Source organism: Raphanus sativus, chromosome 4 (genome assembly GCF_000801105.2).
Source record: "Raphanus sativus cultivar WK10039 chromosome 4, ASM80110v3, whole genome shotgun sequence".
Classification (NCBI taxonomy): domain Eukaryota; kingdom Viridiplantae; phylum Streptophyta; class Magnoliopsida; order Brassicales; family Brassicaceae; genus Raphanus; species Raphanus sativus.
In genome coordinates, this window is record NC_079514.1 from 11,267,694 (window position 1) to 11,292,054 (window position 24,361).

The 24,361-nt window shown below is 37.9% G+C and overlaps 6 protein-coding genes across 12 annotated transcripts; 2 read left to right on the forward strand and 4 right to left on the reverse strand.

Moving 5' to 3' along the window:
* Positions 1-81: 81 nt before the first annotated feature.
* LOC108854355 (uncharacterized) lies at positions 82-11,416 on the forward strand. Of its 4 annotated transcripts, XM_018627897.2 has the most exons (45): positions 82-371; positions 713-898; positions 1,197-1,286; positions 1,537-1,607; positions 1,720-1,875; positions 2,155-2,272; positions 2,380-2,435; positions 2,532-2,586; positions 2,679-2,735; positions 2,868-2,969; positions 3,122-3,202; positions 3,319-3,371; positions 3,526-3,595; positions 3,833-3,896; positions 4,008-4,156; positions 4,275-4,405; positions 4,492-4,549; positions 4,704-4,801; positions 4,888-4,975; positions 5,121-5,186; positions 5,257-5,316; positions 5,470-5,556; positions 5,676-5,862; positions 5,982-6,025; positions 6,111-6,239; positions 6,343-6,474; positions 6,563-6,615; positions 6,710-6,758; positions 6,868-6,926; positions 7,052-7,191; positions 7,286-7,464; positions 7,562-7,690; positions 7,757-7,842; positions 7,990-8,105; positions 8,177-8,289; positions 8,378-8,501; positions 8,660-8,781; positions 8,921-9,068; positions 9,169-9,346; positions 9,643-9,967; positions 10,051-10,190; positions 10,466-10,584; positions 10,662-10,863; positions 11,016-11,085; positions 11,292-11,416. In XM_018627897.2, the coding sequence occupies exons 1-45, from the start codon at positions 267-269 to the stop codon at positions 11,292-11,294; spliced, it is 4,848 nt and encodes a 1,615-aa protein (XP_018483399.1). In that variant the 5' UTR covers positions 82-266; the 3' UTR covers positions 11,295-11,416. The 4 variants fall into 4 exon arrangements, 3 of the variants coding, with proteins under 3 accessions (XP_018483399.1, XP_018483397.1, XP_018483398.1); XM_018627895.2 differs by having other exon boundaries at positions 11,016-11,416; XM_018627896.2 differs by having other exon boundaries at positions 4,891-4,975; positions 11,016-11,416.
* A 51-nt stretch (positions 11,417-11,467) lies between these two features.
* Positions 11,468-12,437, reverse strand: LOC108854356 (late embryogenesis abundant protein 47). The gene is made up of 3 exons (XM_018627898.2): positions 12,229-12,437; positions 11,874-12,152; positions 11,468-11,782 (listed from the first exon to the last, which is right to left on the reverse strand). Exons 1-3 carry the CDS (start codon positions 12,364-12,366, stop codon positions 11,624-11,626), a joined length of 576 nt encoding a protein of 191 aa, XP_018483400.1. The 5' UTR covers positions 12,367-12,437; the 3' UTR covers positions 11,468-11,623.
* A 2,507-nt stretch (positions 12,438-14,944) lies between these two features.
* LOC108834941 (bifunctional L-3-cyanoalanine synthase/cysteine synthase D2-like) lies at positions 14,945-17,034 on the reverse strand. Of its 3 annotated transcripts, none has more exons than XM_057007163.1 (10): positions 16,927-17,034; positions 16,713-16,783; positions 16,441-16,608; positions 16,078-16,341; positions 15,861-15,998; positions 15,703-15,754; positions 15,535-15,614; positions 15,409-15,468; positions 15,262-15,317; positions 14,945-15,185 (listed from the first exon to the last, which is right to left on the reverse strand). In XM_057007163.1, exons 2-9 carry the CDS (start codon positions 16,749-16,751, stop codon positions 15,303-15,305), a joined length of 816 nt encoding a protein of 271 aa, XP_056863143.1. In that variant the 5' UTR covers positions 16,752-16,783; positions 16,927-17,034; the 3' UTR covers positions 14,945-15,185; positions 15,262-15,302. The 3 variants fall into 3 exon arrangements, with proteins under 3 accessions (XP_056863143.1, XP_056863141.1, XP_056863142.1); XM_057007161.1 differs by having other exon boundaries at positions 15,262-15,342; positions 16,927-17,033; XM_057007162.1 differs by having other exon boundaries at positions 15,262-15,342; positions 16,713-16,772; positions 16,927-17,022.
* Positions 17,035-17,475: 441 nt separating this feature from the next.
* Positions 17,476-19,177, reverse strand: LOC108834943 (probable transcription factor At5g28040). The gene is given in 2 exon segments (XM_018608257.2): positions 17,476-18,608; positions 18,611-19,177. Coding segments are annotated over 2 exon segments (1,209 nt in total). The 5' UTR covers positions 19,017-19,177; the 3' UTR covers positions 17,476-17,805.
* A 221-nt stretch (positions 19,178-19,398) lies between these two features.
* On the reverse strand, positions 19,399-21,875 carry LOC108837905 (guanosine deaminase). The gene is made up of 5 exons (XM_018610904.2): positions 21,187-21,875; positions 20,445-20,501; positions 20,113-20,303; positions 19,931-20,035; positions 19,399-19,851 (listed from the first exon to the last, which is right to left on the reverse strand). Exons 1-5 carry the CDS (start codon positions 21,200-21,202, stop codon positions 19,663-19,665), a joined length of 558 nt encoding a protein of 185 aa, XP_018466406.1. The 5' UTR covers positions 21,203-21,875; the 3' UTR covers positions 19,399-19,662.
* A 59-nt stretch (positions 21,876-21,934) lies between these two features.
* Positions 21,935-23,937, forward strand: LOC108807999 (multiple RNA-binding domain-containing protein 1-like). Of its 2 annotated transcripts, none has more exons than XM_018580208.2 (5): positions 21,935-22,522; positions 22,884-22,952; positions 23,045-23,151; positions 23,363-23,433; positions 23,640-23,937. In XM_018580208.2, exons 1-5 carry the CDS (start codon positions 22,216-22,218, stop codon positions 23,692-23,694), a joined length of 609 nt encoding a protein of 202 aa, XP_018435710.2. In that variant the 5' UTR covers positions 21,935-22,215; the 3' UTR covers positions 23,695-23,937. The 2 variants fall into 2 exon arrangements, 1 of the variants encoding a protein (XP_018435710.2); XR_008944355.1 differs by having other exon boundaries at positions 21,939-22,522; positions 23,363-23,550.
* Positions 23,938-24,361: the final 424 nt, after the last annotated feature.

The window sequence follows — 24,361 nt, forward strand, 5'->3', positions numbered from 1 at the left end:
TATTGTATTTGTGTTTTCGTGAGGCGATTTGAGGCACGTGACATCCACGTGATAACATACACAGCTCAGCTCGAATCCGAGTGTTCTTCGTTTTCGATTTCATCTTCCTTTTGTTGTACCCAATTCGTATCGATCGGAGCTTACCTGTTCCGATCTCGATGCGAGACTTCACGATTCAGTGGTAACATCGTAAACCCTAGCTATCGGAGCTGCTCACTCCCCCCCCCCCCCACAAAAAAAACCTCGAGAAGTTTCAAGTAACGAAAATGGCTTTGGTAGCGGCTCTGGAGGCGGATCTTCGCACTCTCTCCGCGGAGGCACGGAGGAGGTATCCCGCCGTGAAAGACGGAGCTGAGCACGCAATTTTGAAGGTTTGATTCCCCCCCCCCCCCCCCCCACACACATTAATGCACACTCCTCTGCTGTTTCGAGCTTGAATTCACTGTGAACGTTGGATATATATGATGGTTTCCTTTCAGTTAGCTGACGCTCTAAGATTGAATCTGCGTTTGATTGATTGATTGATCATGTGAAGAGTGATCTGTGCACTTCTCTGTTTACTCACGAATAGATATAATAAAATTCGATTTTTGGACTCTACATTCTCAGATTCTATGTTAGACTGTAATTAGTGAATAAGGCACTTGCACTTGAATTGAACTGTAAGGCACACTTGACGTTATCTTATTTTGTTCTTGTTTTTTTTCTTCAGCTTCGTTCATCATCTAGTGCAAGTGATCTTTCGAGCAATGATGATATTCTTCGGATCTTTTTGATGGCTTGTGGGGTCAGAAATACTAAACTTAGTGTTATAGGACTCTCCTGCTTGCAGAAGCTTATATCTCATGATGCAGTTGAACCATCATCTCTAAAGGAAATACTTACTACCTTGAAAGATGTAAGTGAGACTTTTCTGTTACTAGAAATTATGCACGGAAAAAACAATTGAATCTTCCTGAGAATTAAAGTTCAGATCTCTACCTCTTTCATCTTTTTTTAATCTTTTTGAATTCTGACGTTCATTCTATCTTTGAAGATACCATTTAACAGATTTAGGTCTTTCTGATACTTTAATTTATACTAGAGACATGCCTTTTTGGTGTTTTTAGTATGGAATGGGTGAAATAGATTTACTTTTGTATTTGATGAATTTTACTGCTAAACACTACCTAACGCGGTGTTTCCTTTACTCGCAGCATTCAGAAATGGCAGAAGAAAATATCCAACTAAAGACTCTACAAACTATACTGATAATATTCCAATCTCGCCTACATCCAGAAACCGAGGTGAATACGACAAGCTTGGTCTAGAAAGAATGGAAGTCTAACGCAAAAATTAGACTAAATTATAACTCAACCTATAAATCAGTCCAGAAAGTTAAAATGGTATTGTGCATATAATAACAGAATGCAGATGTCAGGAAAGTGACACCCATTAAGTAAACTGTCTTGTGCTAGTGTAAAATTATTAGTTCTCCATAGTCTGCTTCCTTTTGGTTTTGCTATTCGTGAGGGTTAGCATCTTTCTTAATTCCAGGATAATATGGTTCTGGCACTAAGTATCTGTCTCAAGCTTCTTGATAACAACCGACTTCCTAGTGTTTACAAGTAAGTTTCTTTTATTCAAACCTTATCTCATTACTCCGATCGTATTTTTTCTCTTCAAACGTTTTTTACTTTGACAAAATCAAAAATCTTTCTGTTTTTTTTTATCTCCCAGTACTGCTGCAGCTACATTTAGGCAAGCAGTTGCGTTGATTTTTGATCAAGTGGTTTCCGCTGAGTCCCTTCCTATGCCTAAATTTAGCTCTAGCAGTCACACAGCAAGGACTGGCTCCGTGACAGGAGATTTGAGTCAGAATATCAATAATTCAGAGTATGTCAGTCCTGATCGCTTCTGTCTGACTTACTCTTTGAACTCATTTTTGTACTGTCTTTACTCTCCAGATATAGTTTTTGTGCTTCCGTGGACTTTAAAATATTTTATAATATACAGTGGGGATGCAATTGTTATATGCTGGTTTATTTGTGTTTTTCCTGATAGAATGAAAGACAGTCTTTTCATTTAGAATTCTTGCTTTATCCAATTGGAAATTGGAACCTTTGGTATTCGGTATTTCAGCTATTTAATAGACTAACAGAAATATGAAACCAGGCCCTTGGAGAAAGATGTCATCTCTGGTCGATTGACAATGAGAGACACCCTGAGCGAAACCGGTAAACTTGGTCTGCGGTTGCTTGAGGACCTGACAGCCTCAGCTGCAGGTGGATCTGTATGTGTTAATTCAACTATACTTATTCTGGCTATGTATCTCCTCTCCAGCTAAGTGTCGTTATAGGTATTTCACCAGAGTTGATTGTTATCTTCATGCTTTTGCAGGCAGCTTGGTTGCATGTTACTTCTCTTCCGAGGACCTTTTCCCTCGAACTAATTGAGTTAGTGTTAGCAACGCCTTTTTAAAATGTAGTTTCTCGTGTTGAAATAGACTAAAAATCATCTTTTAAATGTTGAGTTCCAAATCTACTTTGCAGGTTTGTTTTGTCAAACTATATCTCGGTTTTTAAGATACTACTTCCCTACGAACAGGTAATGTTAGGCTTTTACCAAATGGGCACTTGTTTTCATCCTTCCATTAACATACTGACATAACTGTAAAAGTATACCTGTATGTTCATCAGGTTTTGCGTCACCAAATCTGTTCCCTTCTGATGACATCACTTCGGACCAACTCGGAGGTAAAATCATGCCTCCTTACCTCTTGTTTCTTTGAATACTTCCACGTGATATGGATAAAACTTGGATTGCAATTTAGCATTAAAGCATATCTACGTGCATTTACTCATGGAACTAAGTTTTTTAATACTCAGCTCGAGGGAGAAATGGTTGAACCTTATTTCCGCCGGTTGGTGCTGCGGTCAGTTGCTCATATTATTCGACTGTATAGTTCGTCTCTCATTACAGAATGCGAGGTACAGTATGCACAACTTTTCTTGTTTCCTGTAGGCTTGTGTGCTATTGACTGCAAAGGGTTTAGGGTTTAGGAAAACATTGCCTCCTGTTGACTAAGATATTTGCAGGTTTTCTTTACTGATGTATGTCCATTTCATTTCTATCTGTGCAGGTGTTCCTAAGTATGCTCGTGAAAGCTACATTTTTAGATTTGCCATTGTGGCATCGCATTCTTGTTCTTGAGATTTTGAGGGTAATCATTATATTCCGTTTTCCTACTTGCACGTGTATGTACGATAATATAGGAATTTGTGTCTCAATCTTTTCAGTTCACATTTCTAAGGTCTCTTGTTTATGTGCATTACATAGGGGTTCTGTGTTGAGGCAAGAACATTACAGATCCTTTTCCAGAATTTTGATATGTAAGGCTACTTAATTTTATTTGTGTCCTTGTGATGCACTCAGTGTTGCATGTTAAGGAAATTAATCACCCCTTCTTGTTGTTTCTTCATAATGGCAGTTGTTAAGTTTTTTTTTTCTGGATCTTGTAATCTAATAGTAACTTTCTCTTTCAAGGCACCCTAAAAATACAAATGTTGTGGAGAGCATGGTCAAAGCACTTGCTCGAGTTGTATCTAGCATACAGGTGGGTTTGTATGCAGTCTCGATTTGCTTGATCTCGTAGGCTCTATAATGATTTTGTTACTAGCTGGTTTTAGATATGCATTTAGTATTTACTTATTTTGTGTAGCGAGAAAGATTTTTGGGAACAACTTCAGGAATTTTTAAAAGGCCTTATTAGCTTAAGAATCGACTATAGATAATAACAGGCGTAAAAACTTGGAACATGGCTAAAGTTTCAAATTGGTTTTCTTGAAAGTAGTTTCAGGAGACGAGTGAGGAAAGTCTAGCAGCTGTTGCTGGGATGTTTAGTAGCAAAGCTAAAGGTAATCAATTATTTTGTTACTGTGATTATTACCTCTTAAGGACCACCAAATTCAGTTATTTTTTATTTCATTAATAAAGTTGTCATTATAAGTATTTCCCCACTGCTGTAGGAATTGAATGGATTCTTGATAATGATGCTTCTAGTGCGGCTGTTCTCGTTGCGAGTGAAGCTCATGCAATAACTTTGGCAATTGAAGGCTTACTTGGAGTTGTTTTTACAGTTGCTACATTAACAGATGAAGCGGTAGACACTGGAGAGGTAATTGAAGCAGTGTTCTCCTCGCTATGCAATATAAATGTTTGGCTAACAATATATCTTTCTAATCTTTGCCTGCTGGTGTCTTTTTTTCCATACTTTCCTTTGTTCAAACCGCCAGCTTGAATCCCCCAAATATGAGCTTCATCCTTCGTCTGATAATTGTACTGGGAAAACCTCGCATCTCTGTATGTCAATGGTAGACTCATTGTGGCTGACTATACTCGATGCATTTTCCCTAATTTTATCAAGGTATTATAGCTCTTTCGCCAGACTATATATTGATTGTGAAGAGGCGAAACACTGAGGATTTTTTTTAAATCTAATTGTTTTTGAAGGTCACAAGGTGAGGCAATCGTATTGGAGATACTGAAAGGATATCAAGCATTTACTCAGGTACATGTAAAACCGGATTCAAAGTTTCCATAGTGATTTGGATACTAATTGGCGATGTGCAGACGTCTTTGCTTTACACTTTTTACAGTGACAATTAACCTTATGTTGTCTACCTATCCAAAAGAATTGATAGGTATTATAACTTTTTCCTCAGGCATGTGGCGTTCTTCATGCTGTAGAACCCTTGAACTCTTTTCTTGCATCACTTTGTAAATTTACCATCGTTTTGCCGACTGATGCGGAAAGGAAAAGGTACCTCTATAATTATGCTTTAGATATCATGTCAAAGCTACTTAATCAGTGCTAGACGGTTTTGGGGGTTTCGTTTGTGATTTCAGCAGTATCGTACAGTCTCCTGTGTCCAAACGTTCTGAAGTACAAGTGGAACAGAAAGATGTCATTGTTCTAACCCCCAAGAATGTTCAGGTATTTAATTTAATTTTCTTTATCCAATATCTCATTCTTCCGTATATGCACATCACGAAAGAAAAAAAAAATTCGTTGCAGATTTTCCATTTAAAATGATTTGGTTCAATGTGCTTGGCTGACAGACCGTCTGATTATCGTTCAGGCATTGAGAACACTCTTCAACATCGCTCATAGGTTGCATAACGTATTGGGCGCATCATGGGTGCTGGTGAGTATTTTGCTTCAAGTATGTTCAAGTAATCTATCTCATGATAACGAGAAATACCAAACAAATACAGGTTCTTGAAACTCTGGCAGCCCTAGATCGAGCAATTCATTCTCCTCATGCAACCACCCAGGTAAATTTGGCAAGAACCCCTTGCAGGACTGTCTTTTTAAGTTGAATAATTAGTTGGATCTTTAGTATAGTTAGTTTATATTTTTTTTTTCTCTCATTTGTGATTACTCTAACGAAGTTTTTAGGGCAATATAACATTATCTTTTACTTGTAGGAGGTCGCAACTGCAGTCCCAAAGCTCACCAGGGAGCCTTCTAGGCAGTACGCTGATTTTAGCATTCTCTCTTCTTTAAATTCTCAAGTAAGCCAAAACAAGTGTCTTCTATATTTATGGCCTTGGATTACTCTGGTTAATATCTTCTGGTTGAGATTTCTATGGCTAGATCTACTTCTCTCTACTCATTGCTTTCATCTTGCAAGCTTTTTGAAAGCTCGGCTCTGATGCACGTGTCTGCTGTTAAATCGCTTCTTTCTGCACTCCATATGCTGTCCCATCAATCCATGACAGAAACTTCGGAGAGTGTTTCATCAGCTTCAAGTAAAAAAATTGGGAGCATCAGTTTTTCGGTGGACAGAATGATATCTATTCTCGTTAATAATCTTCATAGTATGTTCTTTATTGATTTTATAAGTTCATCTTCAGAGTACAATCTCTCTTTTCCATGCTGTCGCCTTGTATTCTGAATTAATTGTGTGCGTCATTATTGTTTTTTCTTCGTACGACAGGAGTGGAACCACTATGGGACCAAGTGGTTAGCCACTTTCTTGAGGTGACGCTGCATTCATTAACCTATTTATTTGCAGGATATCCCGATATTCTTCTGGGATTGCTGACACTTCACCTGCATGTTGCAGCTCGCTGTACACTCAAATCCAAACTTGAGAACTATGGCGCTTGATGCCCTGGATCAATCCATATGTGCTGTCTTAGGTTCAGAGCAATTTGGAGAAGATCCGCCCAGATCAAGAGATTCAACTCTGGATGTGAGATCTCTCTTCGCAGTCCTTGCTTAAATTCGAGCTATCCATCTCATGCAAAAAGGACCTTGCTTTGATTTGTTCTTCGTTTTTTTGTTCTTCCTTCTAGGTAGAATCAAAGTCAACCGAGTTGAAGTCAGTTGAGTGTGTTGTACTATCTTCTCTCAGGGGTCTTTACTTTTCTGCTCAAAAGTCGGATGTTCGAGTTGGTTCATTAAAAATTCTTCTTCGTGTACTGGAGGTATATATACGATATGAAATTCAGAAATCAACATTTGTATATCTTCAGTAACTAACCTTTTGCTCCTGCATAAATCTTATCTCATCAGAGATGTGGGGAAAAGTTGTACTATAGCTGGCCTGGCATTCTTGAAATGTTGAGGTATGATTCCTGCTCAGTTTCTGGGGTTTTCCATGTATGTGAACGTGAATTTCCATTCCATTTACTGATCCTATTCCTCACCTATTCTTTTAAGGTCTGTTGCTGATGCATCAGAGAAGGATTTGGCGACCCTTGGATTCCAGGTTAGTCAAGGATGGCTGCCTTGGATTTGATAAAAGTTAGCAGCATTGTATGGCCTTAGTCTATCGCTTACTGATGTCTTGTCAATGATACCTTGTTTGTTCATCACAGAGTCTCCGGGTTATTATGAGTGATGGACTTCCTACTCTTCCGAAAGACTGTCTCCATGTGTAAGATCCTATCTCAGTTTTAATTACTTTTTTCCTTATTTTACCTCTTGATACTTAGTTGTTAGGGATGTCAACATTTTACCTCGTTTCTATGGGGATGGTAATTAATGATGTTAATATTTCAGGTGCATTGACGTTACCGGAGCTTACAGTGCACAGAAGACTGATTTGAATATAAGTTTAACAGCCATTGGCCTGTTGTGGACTTTAACTGATTTCATAGCAAAGGGGCTTCACCATGGGTGTCTAGTGGAGAAAGGATCGGGTAAATAAATGTCAAATCCTATTCTGCAATTATCACCTCAAGCGAAGCTCTATATAGAACTATAGATACTTAATGAACTGTGCTGTCCCTGCAGGATTCAGTAATGTTGATACCTCTCCACAGCAAACAAATGGTGAGGGTGTGGAAGAGCATGTGGTTAGCAATTACAACAAGCCAGATTTTGAAGCTAGAATTCAAATAGTCAATCATGAGAAATTGTTGTTTTTAGTCTTTTCATTAATTCAGAAACTCGTAGATGACGATCGACCAGAGGTATTCTTTATAGACCACCGTTGTCTTTTCAATGTGAATTTTTATTTACTTGGTAAGTTGGTGCCGCTCTTACATATTTTCTCATTTCTATTTCCAGGTGAGGAATTCAGCTGTCAGGACGTTTTTTCAGATTTTGGGAAGTCATGGGAACAAACTTTCTAAAAGCATGTGGGAGGATTGTCTGTGGAACTATATCTTCCCGATGTTGGATAGCGCCTCTCACAAGGTGAGGAAAGCGATTCAATACATCCACTATAGGAGACTCTCGTGACAAGTGAATCTTCTTTTGTAGGCTGCAACATCATCAAAGGATGAATGGCAAGGGAAAGAAATAGGTACTCGGGGAGGGAAAGCAGTGCACATGCTTATACATCATAGGTGACAAAATGAATTTTCTGCGCGTGGAAATCTTTTGCATTGTCCATCTCGTTCTGATAGCCTTTGATGCCTGAATAACTTATTTGTTTTAGAATTCTTACCACTCTTCCTACGATTTAACCTTGCCATCCTCTTTCTGATTTGCAGTCGCAATACAGCCCAGAAGCAGTGGGATGAAACATTTGTGCTTGTCCTTGGAGGAATAGCCCGCCTCTTCCGTTCCTACTTTCCTCTTCTTGAAAGCTTACCCAACTTCTGGTCAGGTGAGTGGTTGTGATTTTCCTGGAGTGGTTGATGAAAAATCTGAAATATCGTGGAGCCTTTACTTCTGTAGGATGGGAGTCTTTACTTGCTTTTGTTAAGAATAGCATTTTCAATGGAAGTAAAGAGGTATCACTTGCAGCGATAAATTGTCTGCAGACAGCTGTTGTGTCCCACTGTGTCAAGGTAACAGCGCTTTCAAGTATCTACGAGCTATTAATGAGTTTGTCATATCCATGTTGCACTTTTTAACTGAACTTTTTGTATGAATCAGGGCAATTTGCAACTCCGATATCTTAATTCGGTCATGGATGTGTATGAGCTTGTTTTCCAGAAGTCATCGAGTTACACAGGTGACACAGCAACCAAGGTGAAACAAGAGATTCTGCATGGTTTAGGTAATTCATTATTTTTCCAGTGAGTTATCTGCATTTTTGTAGTCTTTTCCGTTGACTTCGATGGACAATTTCGATGAATAGAAATAGCTGAAACAAAGGTGTCCGTAACACTTGGATCTCGCTCTTTCCTTTTTCATTTTTGTCCAATGTTTTGACAGGTGAGTTATATGTGCAATCACTGAAGATGTTTGATGATAAAATGTACATGCAATTGTTGGGAATTGTAGATTTGGCTATAAAACAGGCCATCATAAGTAGCGAGAGTTTTGAAACTGAATTTGTAAGTCTGTTCTCCCGCATTTATTCGTTACATTCATCCTTTTAAGTACTCTGTTTCGTGTTTCAAAAAGAAAAAGTACTCTGTTTCAAAATTTGGGTTCCTACGTCCACTTACGCGCATTATATTTGATGATTTCAAGGGACATGTCCCCCCTGTACTACGTCATTTCTTGGAGATCTTGCCCTCTTTGGGTCCTCCTGAGCACCTTTCACCAATGTGGCTAATCCTGCTAAGAGAGTTTTTGGATTATCTTCCACGGGTTGATTCTGCTCTGCCAAATGAGGAAGGTGAGATTAAGCAAAGCATCACAGATCACCGTGCTAATAAGTACTTGATGCTACCTGTAACAGTTGTTAATGCTGATGTTCATTTATCATTTTACCCCAGGCAGTGAAGTATCCGAACAGAAAGCTGATGTTTTGTCTGACAAAACAATTCCAACCCCAAGAATTACGAGTAATATGTTTGCAGAAAAGCTGATCCCTGCTCTGGTGGAGCTTCTCCTTCAGGCTCCTGCAGTTGAAAAGTATATTCTGTTTCCGGAAATCATACAAAACCTGAGAAGGTAAAACCAACTCTTATTTATATGCCATAATTGGGCTGATGTCGTTGCTCTTCACAACTCAATGGTCTCATAACATAAGTTTCAAAACAGAAGCACAGGTTATTTGGTTAATTTGTTAGCATGTGCGGTCAATCCCTTCTTTCCTCTCTCGAGTTTCACGTCCCTTCCTAGAATTGCAAAAGGAAAAGTTCCTGAAGTTTTGTAGTGTCTCTGAGTTATAATATCTAATTAATATCTCCAGTTGTGTCTAGGATAAGTGCGTACAATCCAACTTACAAGATCCTTTTGTCTTTCAGGTGCATGATGACAAGACGAGACAATCCAGATGGTTCACTCTGGAAGGTAGCAGCTGAAGGCTTCAACCGTTTACTTGTTGAAGATGTTAAGATATGTTCTGCGGGTGGTGACACAGACCTGAAAAATAGCAAAACTGCTCGAATGCGCATTTGGAAAGAAATTGGAGATGTGTACGAGATATTCCTTGTTGGTTATTGTGGACGTGCACTTTCTTCAAATTCTCTCCCTGCAGCAGCGCTTAAGGCCAATGAAACCCTCGAGATTGCCTTGTTAGATGGTCTTGGTGATGTTATTCTTAAGTCGACCGTCGATGCACCCCGAGAAGTGAGAGCAGCTTTGGTTTCATGTAATATGTTCTCTATTATTCTTGATTCTTAATATGATTTTTCCGTGTCTTGAATCAACAGGTCTTGGAGCGGCTTGTTTTAACCCTAGACCGCTGTGCATCACGTACATGCTCGTTGCCTATTGAAACTGTTGAGCTGATGCCTGCCCACTGTAGCAGATTCTCCTTGACATGCTTACAAAAATTATTTTCCTTGAGCAGGTAACCTTACGTTTAACATTTCCGGGATCATTAAGCCTGTTCCTTTACTTTTTTGCTTGCTTCTTCTGCAAAGACGCTGCATCTCATACATCATAGTGTGATGTTTCTTGCTCCTCCTAAGAATCCCTCCTCGACTTTAGTTACAGATTTTGCATCATACACATATATAATAATAATATACATGTTTTGGCTTATACATACCATAGAGAAAGAGAAAGTACTCATTCCTATTTCAGGTTTAACATACCTAACATCGGATAATTATGTATGTTCAGCTTTGAAACTGAGAACTGGCACCCAACAAGAGCAGAAGTGAGCAGGATCTCAATCACCACGCTGATGGAAAGATGTGAATTCATTTTGAGTAGATTTTTAATCGACGAAAATAACGTTGGTATGGATCTCCATTTTCCTATGAACCTTAATATGTTCTATGCTTGCGATTCTGTAATCTGTGGTTTTCTTTGGCAGGCACTCGTCCAATCCCAACTGCTAGACTTGAAGAGATTATCTTTGTCCTTCAAGAACTTGAGCGCCTCACCATTCACCCAGAGTCTGCTTCGGTTCTTCAATTGCGACCCTCTCTGAAAACCATACTACAAGAAGATAACCGTGACTCCCGTGCACACCTACTTGTCCTTTTCCCCTCGCTGTGCGAGATTGTGTTATCAAGGTAATATCACCTCTTCAAGTAGAAACACACCGTAAAAGGGTGACAAAAACTCTGTATGGTCCCTAAATATCGGGAATCAACCAAGTAGTTAGAAACTAAAAACATACAAGATTCCTATCATATTTTGATTCTGAGAATTCTGTTTTCGCCAGGGAAATGCCGGTGAGAGAGCTAGTGCAAGTTTTATTACGAACAGTTGCGACCGAGTTAGGTCTGAAAAAGGTTAGCCTATCCAGTTGATGGCAACATATGGCAATGTCACCCAGAAGATTTGAGCTTTAAACTTTTTCTTGTTATAGATTCTTTAGAAATTTTGGTTGTATACCACTTAGGTTGTAATTTTTTTGTGTTTTGGCTTGTGCTGATTTATTGTGTGCTGTTTTATCATCTCTCTCTGTGCTCATGGACTGTTGTTCATTCTTTCCCAGTGAGGATACAATGCACCATTCTCCGAGAATTTGTGTTGATCCTGACAAAAGTGTTCTGTTTGATAGTTGAAACCGGTCCGGACCAGTCCTACCTTGCTGGTCGTTTACTTGATCCCTGTTTACCATGTTTAATTTGTCTTAACTCATGTTGTCTGTGTTCATTTTGATCTTCTTGGTTATTCATTGAACTATAATGTAGCTGACGTCTGTTTCAAATAGGTACAGTAAAAAAGGCTTGAAAATCTTATGTACATCAATATATATATACAAACAAATATAAGTTAGTTTATATGCTTGGCTTCTCAATAAGGTTCCAAGAAAGAAGAATGGTATCACTTGGATTGATTAATCCGAGCAGCTGCAGCAACAGAGGCGGCCACTCCGGTTGGGTAAGTAGTGAGATGGGGATCGTTCCTCATCTCAGCTCCTGTAACTCCTTCCGCATCTTTCCTCGTTGCTGGTTTGTCTGACGGTAATTTACTTCTCGCTCCCTTTCAAAACCAATTGTGTCCCCAAAAAGGAACTATCGTTAGAAACTATACCCAATTCATCAAGCAATTGGGATTCTAGCATTTGACTCACAGTGAGAACATCGGCTAGCGTAGTCTTTTCTTCATCGGAGTTAGCTCGAGCGTTAAGAGTGGCAGCTGATTGAGCAGAAGCGGCAACACCCCCGGGCATGATGTTGGTCCGTCCCGTGGCTCTAACCTCAGCCGCTTGTATAGCGGCTGCGTCACTCCACTCCACCGGTTTATTCCCTGCTGTAAGAACAGCCGCCTCTAGAGCCTCTCCTATCGTAATGGTTCCTTCCGATGCCGGAGGATTTGCCACCCCATTTTTCTGGTTTACTTCTCCCTCCGCCTACAAATTTAAGGTTTATGTGTTTGGTAGTTTGATATATTTTATAATTAATGGGGGGGATAGATAATATCTGAACCTGTCCACCAGAGGCCTCGGTGACAACACCTTTATCTTTGTCATCCGCCGCGTCAACGCCTCCCTGCGTTGGTGAAATCTTGTTGGCCTCTTCTTTTACGTCATTGGTTGTAGGTTTCTCTACCTGGTCTTCGCTCATTTCTTTCTATTTATTTTTTTGGGGTCTTTTCTTTTGTCCCAAGCAATAAATATATTTGTAATGTTTTTGGAACTTTATTCAGTTTCTGCAGGAGCCATTCAATCTTGTGGCTTTGCTTTAACACAACAACAAGAAAGGGGAAGGTTCTCCTCGACTTTCTCTCCTCTCTTCTCAACTTTCCTTCTTAATTTTTAGCCAATAAAAAGCTGACATACATGTACATGTATAAACTTGCTTTAACATTTGGTTCGGTTTTGTAATAAATACTATCCGGTTTAATTTAGTCGATCAATTCGTTTGGGTCTTAAACTAGAGTTTTCAGCTTCCTGCGTTCATCCACTACAACTGAAAAATGCTAAAAAAATGTATTTTACAAATGCTAAATTTCTTGTTTTGCTTGGTGATGATGCAACTGAAAGGTGACAGAGACGCTACTAGTTACGAATGCCTAGAAGGTAACTACCAGAGGCTTGAGAAACTGAGGGCTACTAGTTCTACTGTTGTCAAGGTTTGTCTTCTTAGAATCTAATCTTAAACTATTAAAACTGAAGTACAAATAAGAAATACCCCTTAGATTTGCACAATATTTACAATGGAATGCCATTGAAATAATTAATAATGAATTTCTTTTTTGTTAAATTACTTTCTCTTTTTCCTGTTTAATTAATGAATTTTCCTAATTCGTATTTTAACTAAAAATTCGGCTATATTTACTTCAGAAAATCAGTGTGACATTACTCTCATACAGTCGGTATCAATGATATCCATAAATGTTCGTCACTTTCAAATGTTTAGTCTACTCATTGATTTACATTAATTTTTTTCTCTCATGGGATATACATAACTTTATGCTCTCATTGATATAAATAAATGTAACAAGCAAACTTTCTTTTAATATGAACCAGAAATTTTTATTTTCTTCTCTTCCTCACTTATAACAGATGGCACTTCTATATAGATTAATGGAAGGTTTAATTTAGTTATTTTTGTTCTCCAATCGAGTCATGAAACATATCAATGGAGGGATCAATGGACTAAGTTATTTTTGTAACCCAATCAATATATTCATACATATATATTTATTTTGTATTAAATTCAAACCAACTATACAAATCTAATTACTTAGTCCCTCCATGCTATAATCAACGACGAATCTTTATTATTATAATTATAAGATTGAGAAACTAAAATGCACATGGGTATTTCCTTTTTTAGTACCTAGCCATTACTAAATCAAATTATTTGTTTCCAAAATCATTCATTCGTTCTTTTCCCTTGACTTGCAGATGAATCAATTTTAATTTGAAAATTTAATGTATAGAAACTATCCAAAGTCTCGAGACCTTCTATATGTCGATAAATTAGTTCCTCAAATCTCTATATCGAATATTGTCACTAATTAGCACCAAAACTATTGCCTAAATTTGTGCTAACCAATATATTTTACACATATAATATCTTGTGAACTTAAATTCACGTGATTCCCTTGCAAAGTGGGTTAAGGTATATTTTCCATTCTAATTTTCCATATCTATATACGGTTTACAAAAAACATTATTCAGCTATTCGGATAGTGGACCTTTAACAATTTAATATTACCAAATTAGTAATTGAAATTTACACAAAATTAAGCTCATTAGTAATTTGTTATCAGTTAAATTAAATTTGTATTTTCATTTTATTTTCTTACAAATTTTATTCTTAGTTTGTTATATATTACAAATTAGATAGAAGTTGAACAATCATTTTATTTTGTTACATAGTTATAACTTATGTATCATATTTTAATAGCATACTAACTCATAGTTATCTATTTTTCGTACTTTTAATTCAAAACAGTTGTTATTTATATATCTGACACATATATAAGTCTAAATATATAAATGTTGAATTTCTTTATATGATATTCAATATCGATGATACAGTATACAAAAAAAACAAACAAATAAAATTACTCGATGTAATCTAAAATATAAAAATTATATAATACAACTAAATTTACAATTATAACATTTTTCACAAACAGAAAAAAATATATTATATTAAAACAATATCATAACATATTGATATAGGTATAGTCCAATTATTTTAATACAATTATTTTCATAGAATAGATTGAAATCACTTATTAATCATTTAAAAAATATTATACAAATAAAAACATAAATATGAGTAAAATACACAAATATAAAAATAAAATTTCTATATAAATGTAAAACAAAAAATATACCCGCCCTTTTAAGGGCGGGTCATAATCTAGTTCCATTTATGCATCCAGTATTCTTGGTTTGGTACATTGTGAGGTTATTTCAAATTTTTAATACACTGTTTTGGTTCGTCCTATTCCAAGAGTTAGAATTGAGAGACCCTTTTGTGGTATTGTAGGTTTCAAACGGTAACGATGAGGATGATGAGGAAAGCGATGATGATGAAGATGAGGATACAAACATGAATGATGATCAAAGCACAGACATGATGGTGGATGCTTCTGAGGAGAGACCAGTAGCCACGCCTGTTGATGAACCAATAGCCGATGATGGCTGGACGACCGTTCCTTGTAGAAAAAACAAGGGCAAGAGAAGAAACTAAACGGTTTTTTTAGGTTCCAATGGGTGTTGTGTAATGCTTAACATTTTTTTGGTTGTTTTCACACTGAACACACATTTCTAAACGAAATCACAAAGGTTGCCTTTGTTATTTTTAATCACATAGTAATCTGCTTTAGCTTCTCATTCAATCGGCAAATTCTCTGCTTCGTATCTGACAGAATCAAACAGTTTGGTCGATAAATAACGTTCTCCTCCACTGCCAAATATCACCTGCAAAACCAGACAAGGACCTATGTTTTAACTGAAAAGCTTATGGAGTTATGGTGAGACAAACACAGAGCCTCACCACAATGAGTTTCCCTGCGTTCTCTGGACGCTTTGCAACCTTTAACGCAGCAGCTGCTGTTGCTCCAGATGAGATTCCGACCTGCCAGATTATCACTGATCACAAACTCCTATGTTTCATTCTTTATAAACAGATAAAAGAACGTACCAACAATCCTTCTCTGAGAGCAATAAGTTTGGCTGTTTCAATGGCTTCCTCACCTGCCACCTGAATCAAAAAAAGAAGACTGAATGTTACACGATTCAAGAAGTAGATAAAACCTCTGCTACTTACTTGAATGATTTCATCAACAATGCTTAAATCCAAATTTGTTGGGATGATACCAGCACCAATTCCCTGGATCAAATGTGGACCTACCAAAACATGAAACAAAGTATTATATGTTGTTAAAAAAAGATAATCAAGAACTTGGACGAGAGAGAGTTATGCTTATTGCCTCACCTGGTTCTCCTCCGCTGAGTACAGGACTTTCTGTAGGTTCCACCGCACAAACCTGTTGATCCAAGATCATATAAACTCTTAATATTCAGATATACTTTTCAAGAACTAGTGAAGCTTATTCAGGTATACTTTTCAAGAACTATTGAAGCTTTTGGCACCTTAATGTCTTTATTCATCTCCTTGAGGAACTTCCCTACTCCAGTAACCGTTCCACCAGTTCCAACACCAGCAACAAATATATCCACTTTCCCTGCTGAATCTCTCCATATCTCCGGACCGGTGGTTCGGTAATGAATCTGCAAGAAACAAGTCATGAAAAGAGAGACTCCAAAGAAGAAGGAAAAATGATGCATGATATTATACATGAACCCCCACCTCAGGGTTTGCAGGATTTTCAAACTGTTGTGGAACGAAACCACCAGGAGTTTTGCTTAATATCTCTTCACTTTTCTCCAGCATTCCTTTAAGGCCAATGCTCCTATCAGTGAGATGTAGCTCTGCACCTAATGCTCTTAGAATGATTCTCCTCTCTAAGCTCATAGCCGAGGACATCAAAATACTCACTTTATAGCCTCTTGCAGCACCAATGCACGCTAAACCGATACCGGTGTTACCAGCTGTTGGCTCAATCAATGTACTCTAAACCAAGAAAAAAAAACAAAATTTCATTCCATCTATGAGCTAATGATATAAGGAGAGGGAAACTATATTTATATAGTTGTTTTGTTTCTGTCAAACCTCTCCAGGTGTAATCAATCCTTTGTCTTCTGCATCTTTGATCATACTATAAGCGATTCTGTCTTTTATGCTAGAGCAAGGCTCCATCGTCTCAAGCTTGGCTGCAATACGGGCCACGCAACCGTCAGCAATTTTGTTGAGATACACCATTGGTGTGTTACCGATCAACTGTACAAAATGCGAAAAACAGAGCTGTGTCTAGTAGACATGTTCTTTATTTCAAGAAAAGAGCAGATTGATTAAAGACCAAAGATAAATTAGAGAGTTCTTACTTCAGTCACATCGTTCTTGATTAAACAACGATCTTCCATGTTGGTCTCTCTTTGAAACTCCTGCAGATATTCTATAAGATTGAAAGAAGATCCTCAAAATATTCAACGTACTTCCATATTCTCTAGACACTAACTGAAAGTAGCAGGAACAGAGCAGAACTACATGATGTTTTTTATGGATAATCCAGAAAGAACGTTTGAAAACGAGTCATACCTTTAAAGTTAAAAATCAATGAGGCAGTGAAGAAGAAGAAGAAGAAGTAAAATGAACCAATGAGTCTATAAATCCCATGCCAGACTGTATATATACACAGATTGATAATAATATCAGGAATAATATGTGTATATATGGTTGAAAATTATTTTTTTATGCGATTTTCACTTGTGGACCTGTGATGTACGATGTGAGAAGTAGTTTGTGTCATTTTGCATTGCGAGTGGAAAATGATAAACATCAAGTTGGTGTCATGTTGCGTAGTGTGAACATGGCATCTCACCTCGTATTCATTTGTTTAATGTCAAGATAACATCAAAGACTATAATTTAAAAGTTTTCATAGCATTATGATCATGCCTCTAATTAAATTACTAATACCTTATGTATAAGCAGACAACGAAGGCAATTATGAGCCTTTTCAATATACATACACGTAAATTTATAGATGATCATCAAATAAAATATAACAAAGAGTTAGTTCCACTAACACAACTGCAACCTATATCAAATTCCAAGAAATACGTGTTAAATGTTAATTAGATAAGCATCGCACATAAATTATTTGCTTATTTTATATAAGAAGTTCTTGTTTTTGTTGAAGTAGTGAGAACCAAAAACTATAATCTAATAGGCTAATACAAAGGCTATACACAACCCCCACTACTACCACTCACCCCCTAATGGACAAAACTAAAAAGATTCCAATCAAGAAAAAAATAAACTAGAAAGATTTCATCAACATCAGAAATTTAGCACTCAGATTATTAGTTTTATAGTTTGCTAACTATACCTCACCACCATATCACAACACTTCTTCATCTTGCTTAATAACTTAGACCTTACAAGAACCCTCACTACAGTCTTCCTTATGCCATCATCATCCTCCACTAGGCATTGTCTTTAACTCATTAACTGTGGCTCTAATCTGCTCTTGAACCAGCTCTAATCTCCTCGAGTACACTTCCAACTCAAGAATCTGCTGTCTCCTCCACCGTTCGTCCCCTACTCCTCCTCCTCCATTACCTCCACCAAACCCTAGAGGATTCACCGACGGCATCAGCATTGGGCTTAACACACCCATAGCATGAGCACCACCACCACCTCCTCCTGGGTATCCTCCGACCGCAGCCATCATCATCCCCGTTGTACCATTCATCATCTCTTTGATCAAGGGCGATACACAACTCTTCACCGTCTCCTCTATCAACCCTCCTAGATTCCTTCCATCACTCAACTCACCAAAGGCAGAAGACACATTCTCGTTGAGGTTGTTAACATTTGGCATTACTGGCCCATCAGAAACAGAAACAGGTCTGTCTTCATCTATCTTCCCTATCCTCGACCGTGATCGTTTCCTACTCACTTTCACGTTCTCAGAATCAATCTCCACACTTGCCGCATTACCATTAACGTTGTTAGTTTCCTCGAACTCCATCGCACTGTTATCTTCGAACCCAATGATCTTCCCGGACTGGTTCCAAATCTTCCTAGAGATATCGAAAGTGGTCTGATCGTGAGGGCTTTTGAAGACGACCTCTTTACCGGAGCTGAACTTGCTCATCACGTTACGATACTTCTTCTTCAGCCTCCTGAGCTTCTCCACGAGCTGGTTCTTGTTGAACTCGAGCTGAAGCCTCGACTTTATCTGCTCGTAAAACGGCGCCGTGTCGGGAGGATGTAGTCGAGGAACCCGCGGAGGAGCTCTATCTCGTCCTCGTCGGTCCACAGCCTCTGGAAAAGACGCCTCGAGTCGTCGATCATCGGCGGTGGTGGTCTCGGACGGACGATCTCCGTCGTCGTACGGTGCCATTTGGGGTCGGAATCGACGGGGATGGCGGCGACTGGTACGGCGGATCCGGCGGGGAGAGCGACGGTCACGGTGGCGGAGACCAACGGAGAGTTCGGATCTTCGTATTCGTGATCGTCGTCTTCTTCGTCGGGGACGTTTGTCTCGGCAGGCATAGCAGCTTCTTCTTCGTCGGAATCAGTCTCTCCTCCGCCTCCTCCGACGCCGGCGCCGGCGCTGCCGTCTTCCTCCAGCTCAGGCGATTCGAGAGAGAAAACAGCGTCACGCTCGTCCGATGGCATCTCCAAGGAAAGTACGAACACTGAGCAGAGAGAAACAGAGAGTGGGAGGTTTGGAATGGTTGTAGGAGGTCAGATCAGATCGAATCAGGACAGGAAGGGAAGGAACCAGATCCAGATGGAATTGGGTTCACCAAGGATTTGATACTCTACGGCACTAGCATTAGCAAGGGTAGTTTCGGTATTTACGAATTATTATATGACCTTGGGCGTTTGCGTTGCAGGCATAAGTGGTCCCAGACTCGTTCACATGTTTTTTTTTTGGTTGTTGCAGTTTAGTTCATGTCTGAAATGTCAAAAGTCAACCGCAGCTCACAGAAACGCGATTCGGTATATAAGCGTTTCGCAAAACGTCTTCATATGCTTATTCAACGATAAATGTATATAACAGAAAGTAGAAAATTCGATTTGATAAAAAAAAGTGTACAGAATGATGTATTTACCAGTTCAATTCAAATGGAGAAAAAGAAAAACAATTCAAGTCAACTGAAATTGAGAATTTTTTTTCTTTTTTTTCTGAAATTAACAATTCGGAAACAGAGATTTATTTGGTTAAAAGCAAAGTGCATTTCTTCTTTCTTCTTCTTCTGATTGCCATCATGAATAAGGAGAAGAAGAAGGATGTGTGGTGAAGAAGGAGAAGAACTCTTCAGTATAAACGGAACTTCTCCTTAGTGTTCTGGAACACTTGTTCAGCAATCACAGCTCCGTTCCCGTCGGCTTTCTTGATCACCAAGTTAGATTTCTGGTAAACACCGGTTCCTCTAAGAGCATCAGCTATGAAGTCATCAAACCCGATTGCTATGGCTGCTTCAGCTTTCGCTCCATATACCAATCTCTGCTCACCAGAGTGTACTCACTCATCAGTTAGATAATGGAAAGAGATAAAGAAAAGATGTTTCTATATTTTTTTTTACCTTGAGTCTGGAGAGATGGATGGCTCCGAAGCACATGGGACACGGCTCACAGGATGCGTAAATCTCGCATTCCGAGAGCTCGATTTTGTTAAGTTTCTTGCATGCCTGCGAGGTTCCACCATATCAGTGTTAGAAACAAGGCAACAAATTAAGTCTATGAATCCATGGGAATAGTAGTTTACCTCTCGAATGGCAGTGACTTCGGCATGTGCAGTAGGGTCAGTGTACTTGAGAACCATGTTGTGGCAGCTAGCGACGACCTCGTTATTGTGGACAATAACAGCACCGAAAGGGCCACCATCACCACAGTCAACACCCTTGTAAGCTTCTTCAACAGCTTGGGTTAGGAACTTGTGGTCACTGTCTTGCACAGCTGATCAAAAAAGACAAAAGTAGATACAAAACATAAACACACATATTCAACTAACTAAGAACGTGAACAACAGAGAGAGGTATGTGATCGAACTTAAGAGGGAATATTATAAGGAAAGGAATCAAAGGTGGATGGATATACCTTGTTGGTGACCGGCAAAAGCAGTAGCAACGGAGATGGTTCCATCTTTTGCTTCCACTACACAAATTAATCAAATGGGAAAAAGAAAGGAAAAATCAAATCCACACGCGGCTTGCATTCTACGTAGATCAACCAACAGCTCAAGCTTACTGACAAATTGATCAACCAACAGCTCAAGCTTACTCACAGTACAAGTTAGTCAGTTACAGAGAGAGATAAACATTACTTGTAATACAAGTTATACATCGCTTCCAGAAAAGATGACACAAACAAACTAGTGGCTACACAGTAATGATCTATCCAAATAGTCAAAAAAAAAATCATCAAAAATCGAAGGAAGATCTGAAAAAAATACGCAAATCACAAATGATCTATATGGCATGAATCAGAGGAGGACAGCTTTGAGCAATTAATTAAATCCGTTAATTACGTGTGTGTGTGTGGCTAAAATTCTGGTTAAAAGAATTCAACATATCCTGCATGTGAAAGTTACAGACCAAAATCGATGAAAAGACTTGTAGATTCCCTTATCTAAATCTGGGAAGAGCATGAATCAGGCTTTGTAAAAAAGAATCCAAAATCGCAGGAGAGATTTGATCAACAAAGACGATCGATTCAGTTTGTATAATTCCAAATCTTGCGCAACATACAGAATATGAGAATTTTTAATACTCCGATCTCGAATCGATCCAGGGAACCGTGAGCATAATAATGCAAGGAGTAGAGAGAGAATGAATTATACCTTTAGCTTCTTCCATTGACTTATTGATGAGAATTTGACGAATTGATTTTTTTTTTTTTTTTTTTGCTGGGGAGGAGAATTCTAGAAGAGGCGATTGTGTTGTGTGGTGGGTGAAGGTTGACGAAGAGGAGAGAACCAACTGACGTGCTTTTATAGACAAACCAATAAATCAGAGAAAAGGTTTGGGTTGGGGGAGGATAGAGAACGATCACAAAAAAATAAAGCTATTGATGTGTGTGTGTGTGTGTGTTATAGAGATGATGATTTGGAAAGTGAATCTGCTTTGCAAGGAAACAAAAGAAAAAAATATTTGGGTTAATTAAAACAAACGTTTCCTTAATTACAAAATTAGATTACATAAAACCCTCAGATTAATCCACCCATTATATCTCCTTGTTTCCATAAGATTACAAAAGATTGGGAAAAAAAAGGGACAAATGATAAAAGAAAAACTCATTTTACTCATTTTTGTCGAGATTATAATTCATTGCAAACCTTCCACTGCATTATCTACTTTTGTTAACATTCACCAGTAACAAATTAAACGCATCAAATATTACGTTTAATACTATAGCTTATAAGTTCTATCTACTACTGTGTATAGTTGGGTTGTTTTTTCTTTAAAAAAAAAAGAGCTGCAAAATGGGACAATAATAGAACCGGGGATAAGTCAAATGACTCAGATACACGAATTAGGATGAGGACGCATGTGCACGTTAGCATTTCCGTTGCATCTTTATAGGTATATTTGAACACATCTTACAACAATATAATAAAAGGAATAAAAGGAAAAAGCGACTAAAGATGTGTATCTCGAGTATTCTTTAAGAAGTGTTTTGCTGAAATTATTAGGTGACTTGGCTTAATTTCATTGATTCTGTTTTTTGGAAAATGAATTAAAATTTCATTCCTCCGGCAAAATCGATATCTCTCCTCCTGCGATCATATTTCTTTTTCCTTGATTTTCTCGGCGGCGTGAGCAAAAGGGACGGGGTCAAGAACAAACAAGCCCATAAGAATCTCAGATCCATGACTTTAGGCGACCTCTGCTTCTTCTACCACTCCGGTACGAAATCGAGGTGCGTCGTGGGTGTGGTGGAGGTTGCTCGCGAATGGTACGAAGATGACGATGACGAAGGAGAAGGAGAAGGAGCGGTCGACGTCAAAGCTGTCGGAGAGATGAGGAGATTTGTTGATTTGAAGGAGATGAAAGGAGACAAAGGGATTAAGGATTTCGTTTTGTTCAGACAGCCGAGGTTGTCTGTTGTTCCAGTGGAAGTTGATGTTTGGCAAAAGATTTGTGAATTGGGAGATGGGTTTTCTGGAGATGGTGATGGTAAGGAAGATCGTGACTCGCTCTTCATTGTATCTTTGATTAGGTCTCTTCGATGCTCTGCTTAATCTGATTTCCCTTTTCCTGATTGCCACTTCCGTTGAATTTTGTAAATGGTTCTTTCTGGGATTTGTCTATTAGTTGAGATTATATCATTGATTTGATTGTTTCTGTAATGCTCTGTTTACTAGTTGATAAAATTTGATTTTAGAAGAGATGGTCTTAAACGTCCACTTTAAAGTTTGAAACTTTTACATGTTTTGCGGCAGATCGTATGAGCTTCTTCTTTCTTCTTTATGTCAGTTTCAGGGATTGGTTGTGTTACTGGCACTAAAAATCTGGGAGGTTTTGTTTTTGTTTGCAGGCATCTCTTTCTCAAACACAGAAGAAACATTAACACAAGCTTTTTCTCAATATGGTCGTCTTCTTGGTGGTAAGTCTAGTAATCTCAACACTAATCTTTTTATTTACATATCTTTATTTATTTATTTTTTGTCTTCTACTACACCGTTTTTGTTGCTTCAGTGAATGTTGTGATGGACAAAATCAGATGCAGACCAAAAGAGTTTGCTTATGTCAAATTCTCTTCCAAAGAAGAAGCCGACGAAGCTTTATTACAACTTAACGGACAGGTACTTTCCCCATCTCTATTAGCCTGGGAAATATATATATATATATATATATATATATATATATATTTGATGAATGTTTTGTGGTGGAACATTAGAATAAGATATATATATATATGCTAGAGAATGGAACTATTTGTTGTTGAATAATATAAATCTCATCAACTCTTTGATACTGGTTATGTTTTTGAAAATCTTGTTATTTGGACCACAGTTGGTAGATAGGCGGGTGGTGGTCATGCTAAGTCCGGAGGAGGAGGAGGAGATCCTAGTAAACCTCAGCCTGTAAAGTTTCTTTCTCTTTCTTTGTCTAGCTATATCTTCTCTTTCTCGATCCATCTTCACACATTACTCTCTGGAAAACGTACTCGTTACCGTCTTGATGGTTCCAAGATCATGAAGGTATCTCTATATCCTTTACGAGAATATTATCAGATTCTCTTTCTATGAATGAATCCGCTAAGCTCTTGAATTATTATTACTTCACACAGGTCTATTTGGAGGCCAAGGAAAGGAACAACACAGAGTACAAGCTCGAGACTATGATGGGTGTGTACCGGAAACTTACTGGAAAGGATGTCACTTTCGAGTACCCTGTTGAAGCTTGAAGATGTTGATGACGCTGAAGAATTTCATCAGGATAGAGCTTTTGATTCTGTTTTGTGGTGTTTAGGATGAAGTACACTCTGTTTTGATTCTGTTTTGTTAATCAAACTAATAACGAGAAATGGATTCAGACACTACATGTTGTAAAAAGATCTTTACTGATGCAAAAATATTTTGTTGTTATCTCACCGGTAACATTAGTTTAGTTACCGTATGATTCTTCCAATTGCATAACTGATCTCAGTGAGTGGCTGTTATGTATTTAATCAAGGTTTTAAAAACTTTGTATTTATTAAATTTGGATAGCTTCCAAAAAATTAATAAGGTTTTTAAACTTTGTATTCATTAAATAAAATGTTTGTGTACTTTAATTAATATGTTTGTTTCTTTTTATGTTTTTCATTTATATCTTTTATTTTTTTTTCATAATAATTTGAAATTGTATTTTGGGTATTTTTTTATTTTCAAGTAAAATTTAGTATTACTTTTTTATGTTTTCAATTTAAAAATTATTTTTAATGTTTTAAAATTATTATATGTTTTAACATTATTAAATTATATAATTATTAAGATACAAGTTCTATATCCTTCCACTTATCCCACTACT

What these genes read in the sequence shown, in the direction of transcription:
- LOC108854355 (XM_018627895.2), top strand. Translation starts at nt 267, where the DNA reads ATGGCTTTGGTAGCGGCTCTGGAGGCGGATCTTCGCACTCTCTCCGCG. An exon ending in TACTTACTACCTTGAAAGAT is followed by an intron (nt 899 to 1,196) that starts GTAAGTGAGACT and finishes CTTTACTCGCAG; the next exon opens with CATTCAGAAATGGCAGAAGA. An exon ending in TCTAGTGGAGAAAGGATCGG is followed by an intron (nt 7,192 to 7,285) that starts GTAAATAAATGT and finishes CTGTCCCTGCAG; the next exon opens with GATTCAGTAATGTTGATACC.
- LOC108854356 (XM_018627898.2), bottom strand. Translation starts at nt 12,366, where the DNA reads ATGAGCGAAGACCAGGTAGAGAAACCTACAACCAATGACGTAAAAGAA. An exon ending in CCGAGGCCTCTGGTGGACAG is followed by an intron (nt 12,153 to 12,228) that starts GTTCAGATATTA and finishes TTAAATTTGTAG; the next exon opens with GCGGAGGGAGAAGTAAACCA. An exon ending in CGCTAGCCGATGTTCTCACT is followed by an intron (nt 11,783 to 11,873) that starts GTGAGTCAAATG and finishes TGGTTTTGAAAG; the next exon opens with GGAGCGAGAAGTAAATTACC.
- LOC108834941 (XM_057007161.1), bottom strand. Translation starts at nt 16,751, where the DNA reads ATGGAAGATCGTTGTTTAATCAAGAACGATGTGACTGAA. An exon ending in TTGTTGATGAAATCATTCAA is followed by an intron (nt 15,469 to 15,534) that starts GTAAGTAGCAGA and finishes TTTTTGATTCAG; the next exon opens with GTGGCAGGTGAGGAAGCCAT. An exon ending in ACGCAGGGAAACTCATTGTG is followed by an intron (nt 15,186 to 15,261) that starts GTGAGGCTCTGT and finishes CTGGTTTTGCAG; the next exon opens with GTGATATTTGGCAGTGGAGG.
- LOC108837905 (XM_018610904.2), bottom strand. An exon ending in TTTTGCCGGTCACCAACAAG is followed by an intron (nt 20,304 to 20,444) that starts GTATATCCATCC and finishes TTTTTTGATCAG; the next exon opens with CTGTGCAAGACAGTGACCAC. An exon ending in AAGTCACTGCCATTCGAGAG is followed by an intron (nt 20,036 to 20,112) that starts GTAAACTACTAT and finishes GGAACCTCGCAG; the next exon opens with GCATGCAAGAAACTTAACAA.
- LOC108807999 (XM_018580208.2), top strand. Translation starts at nt 22,216, where the DNA reads ATGACTTTAGGCGACCTCTGCTTCTTCTACCACTCCGGTACGAAATCG. An exon ending in GTTTTCTGGAGATGGTGATG is followed by an intron (nt 22,523 to 22,883) that starts GTAAGGAAGATC and finishes TTTTGTTTGCAG; the next exon opens with GCATCTCTTTCTCAAACACA. An exon ending in TATTACAACTTAACGGACAG is followed by an intron (nt 23,152 to 23,362) that starts GTACTTTCCCCA and finishes TTTGGACCACAG; the next exon opens with TTGGTAGATAGGCGGGTGGT.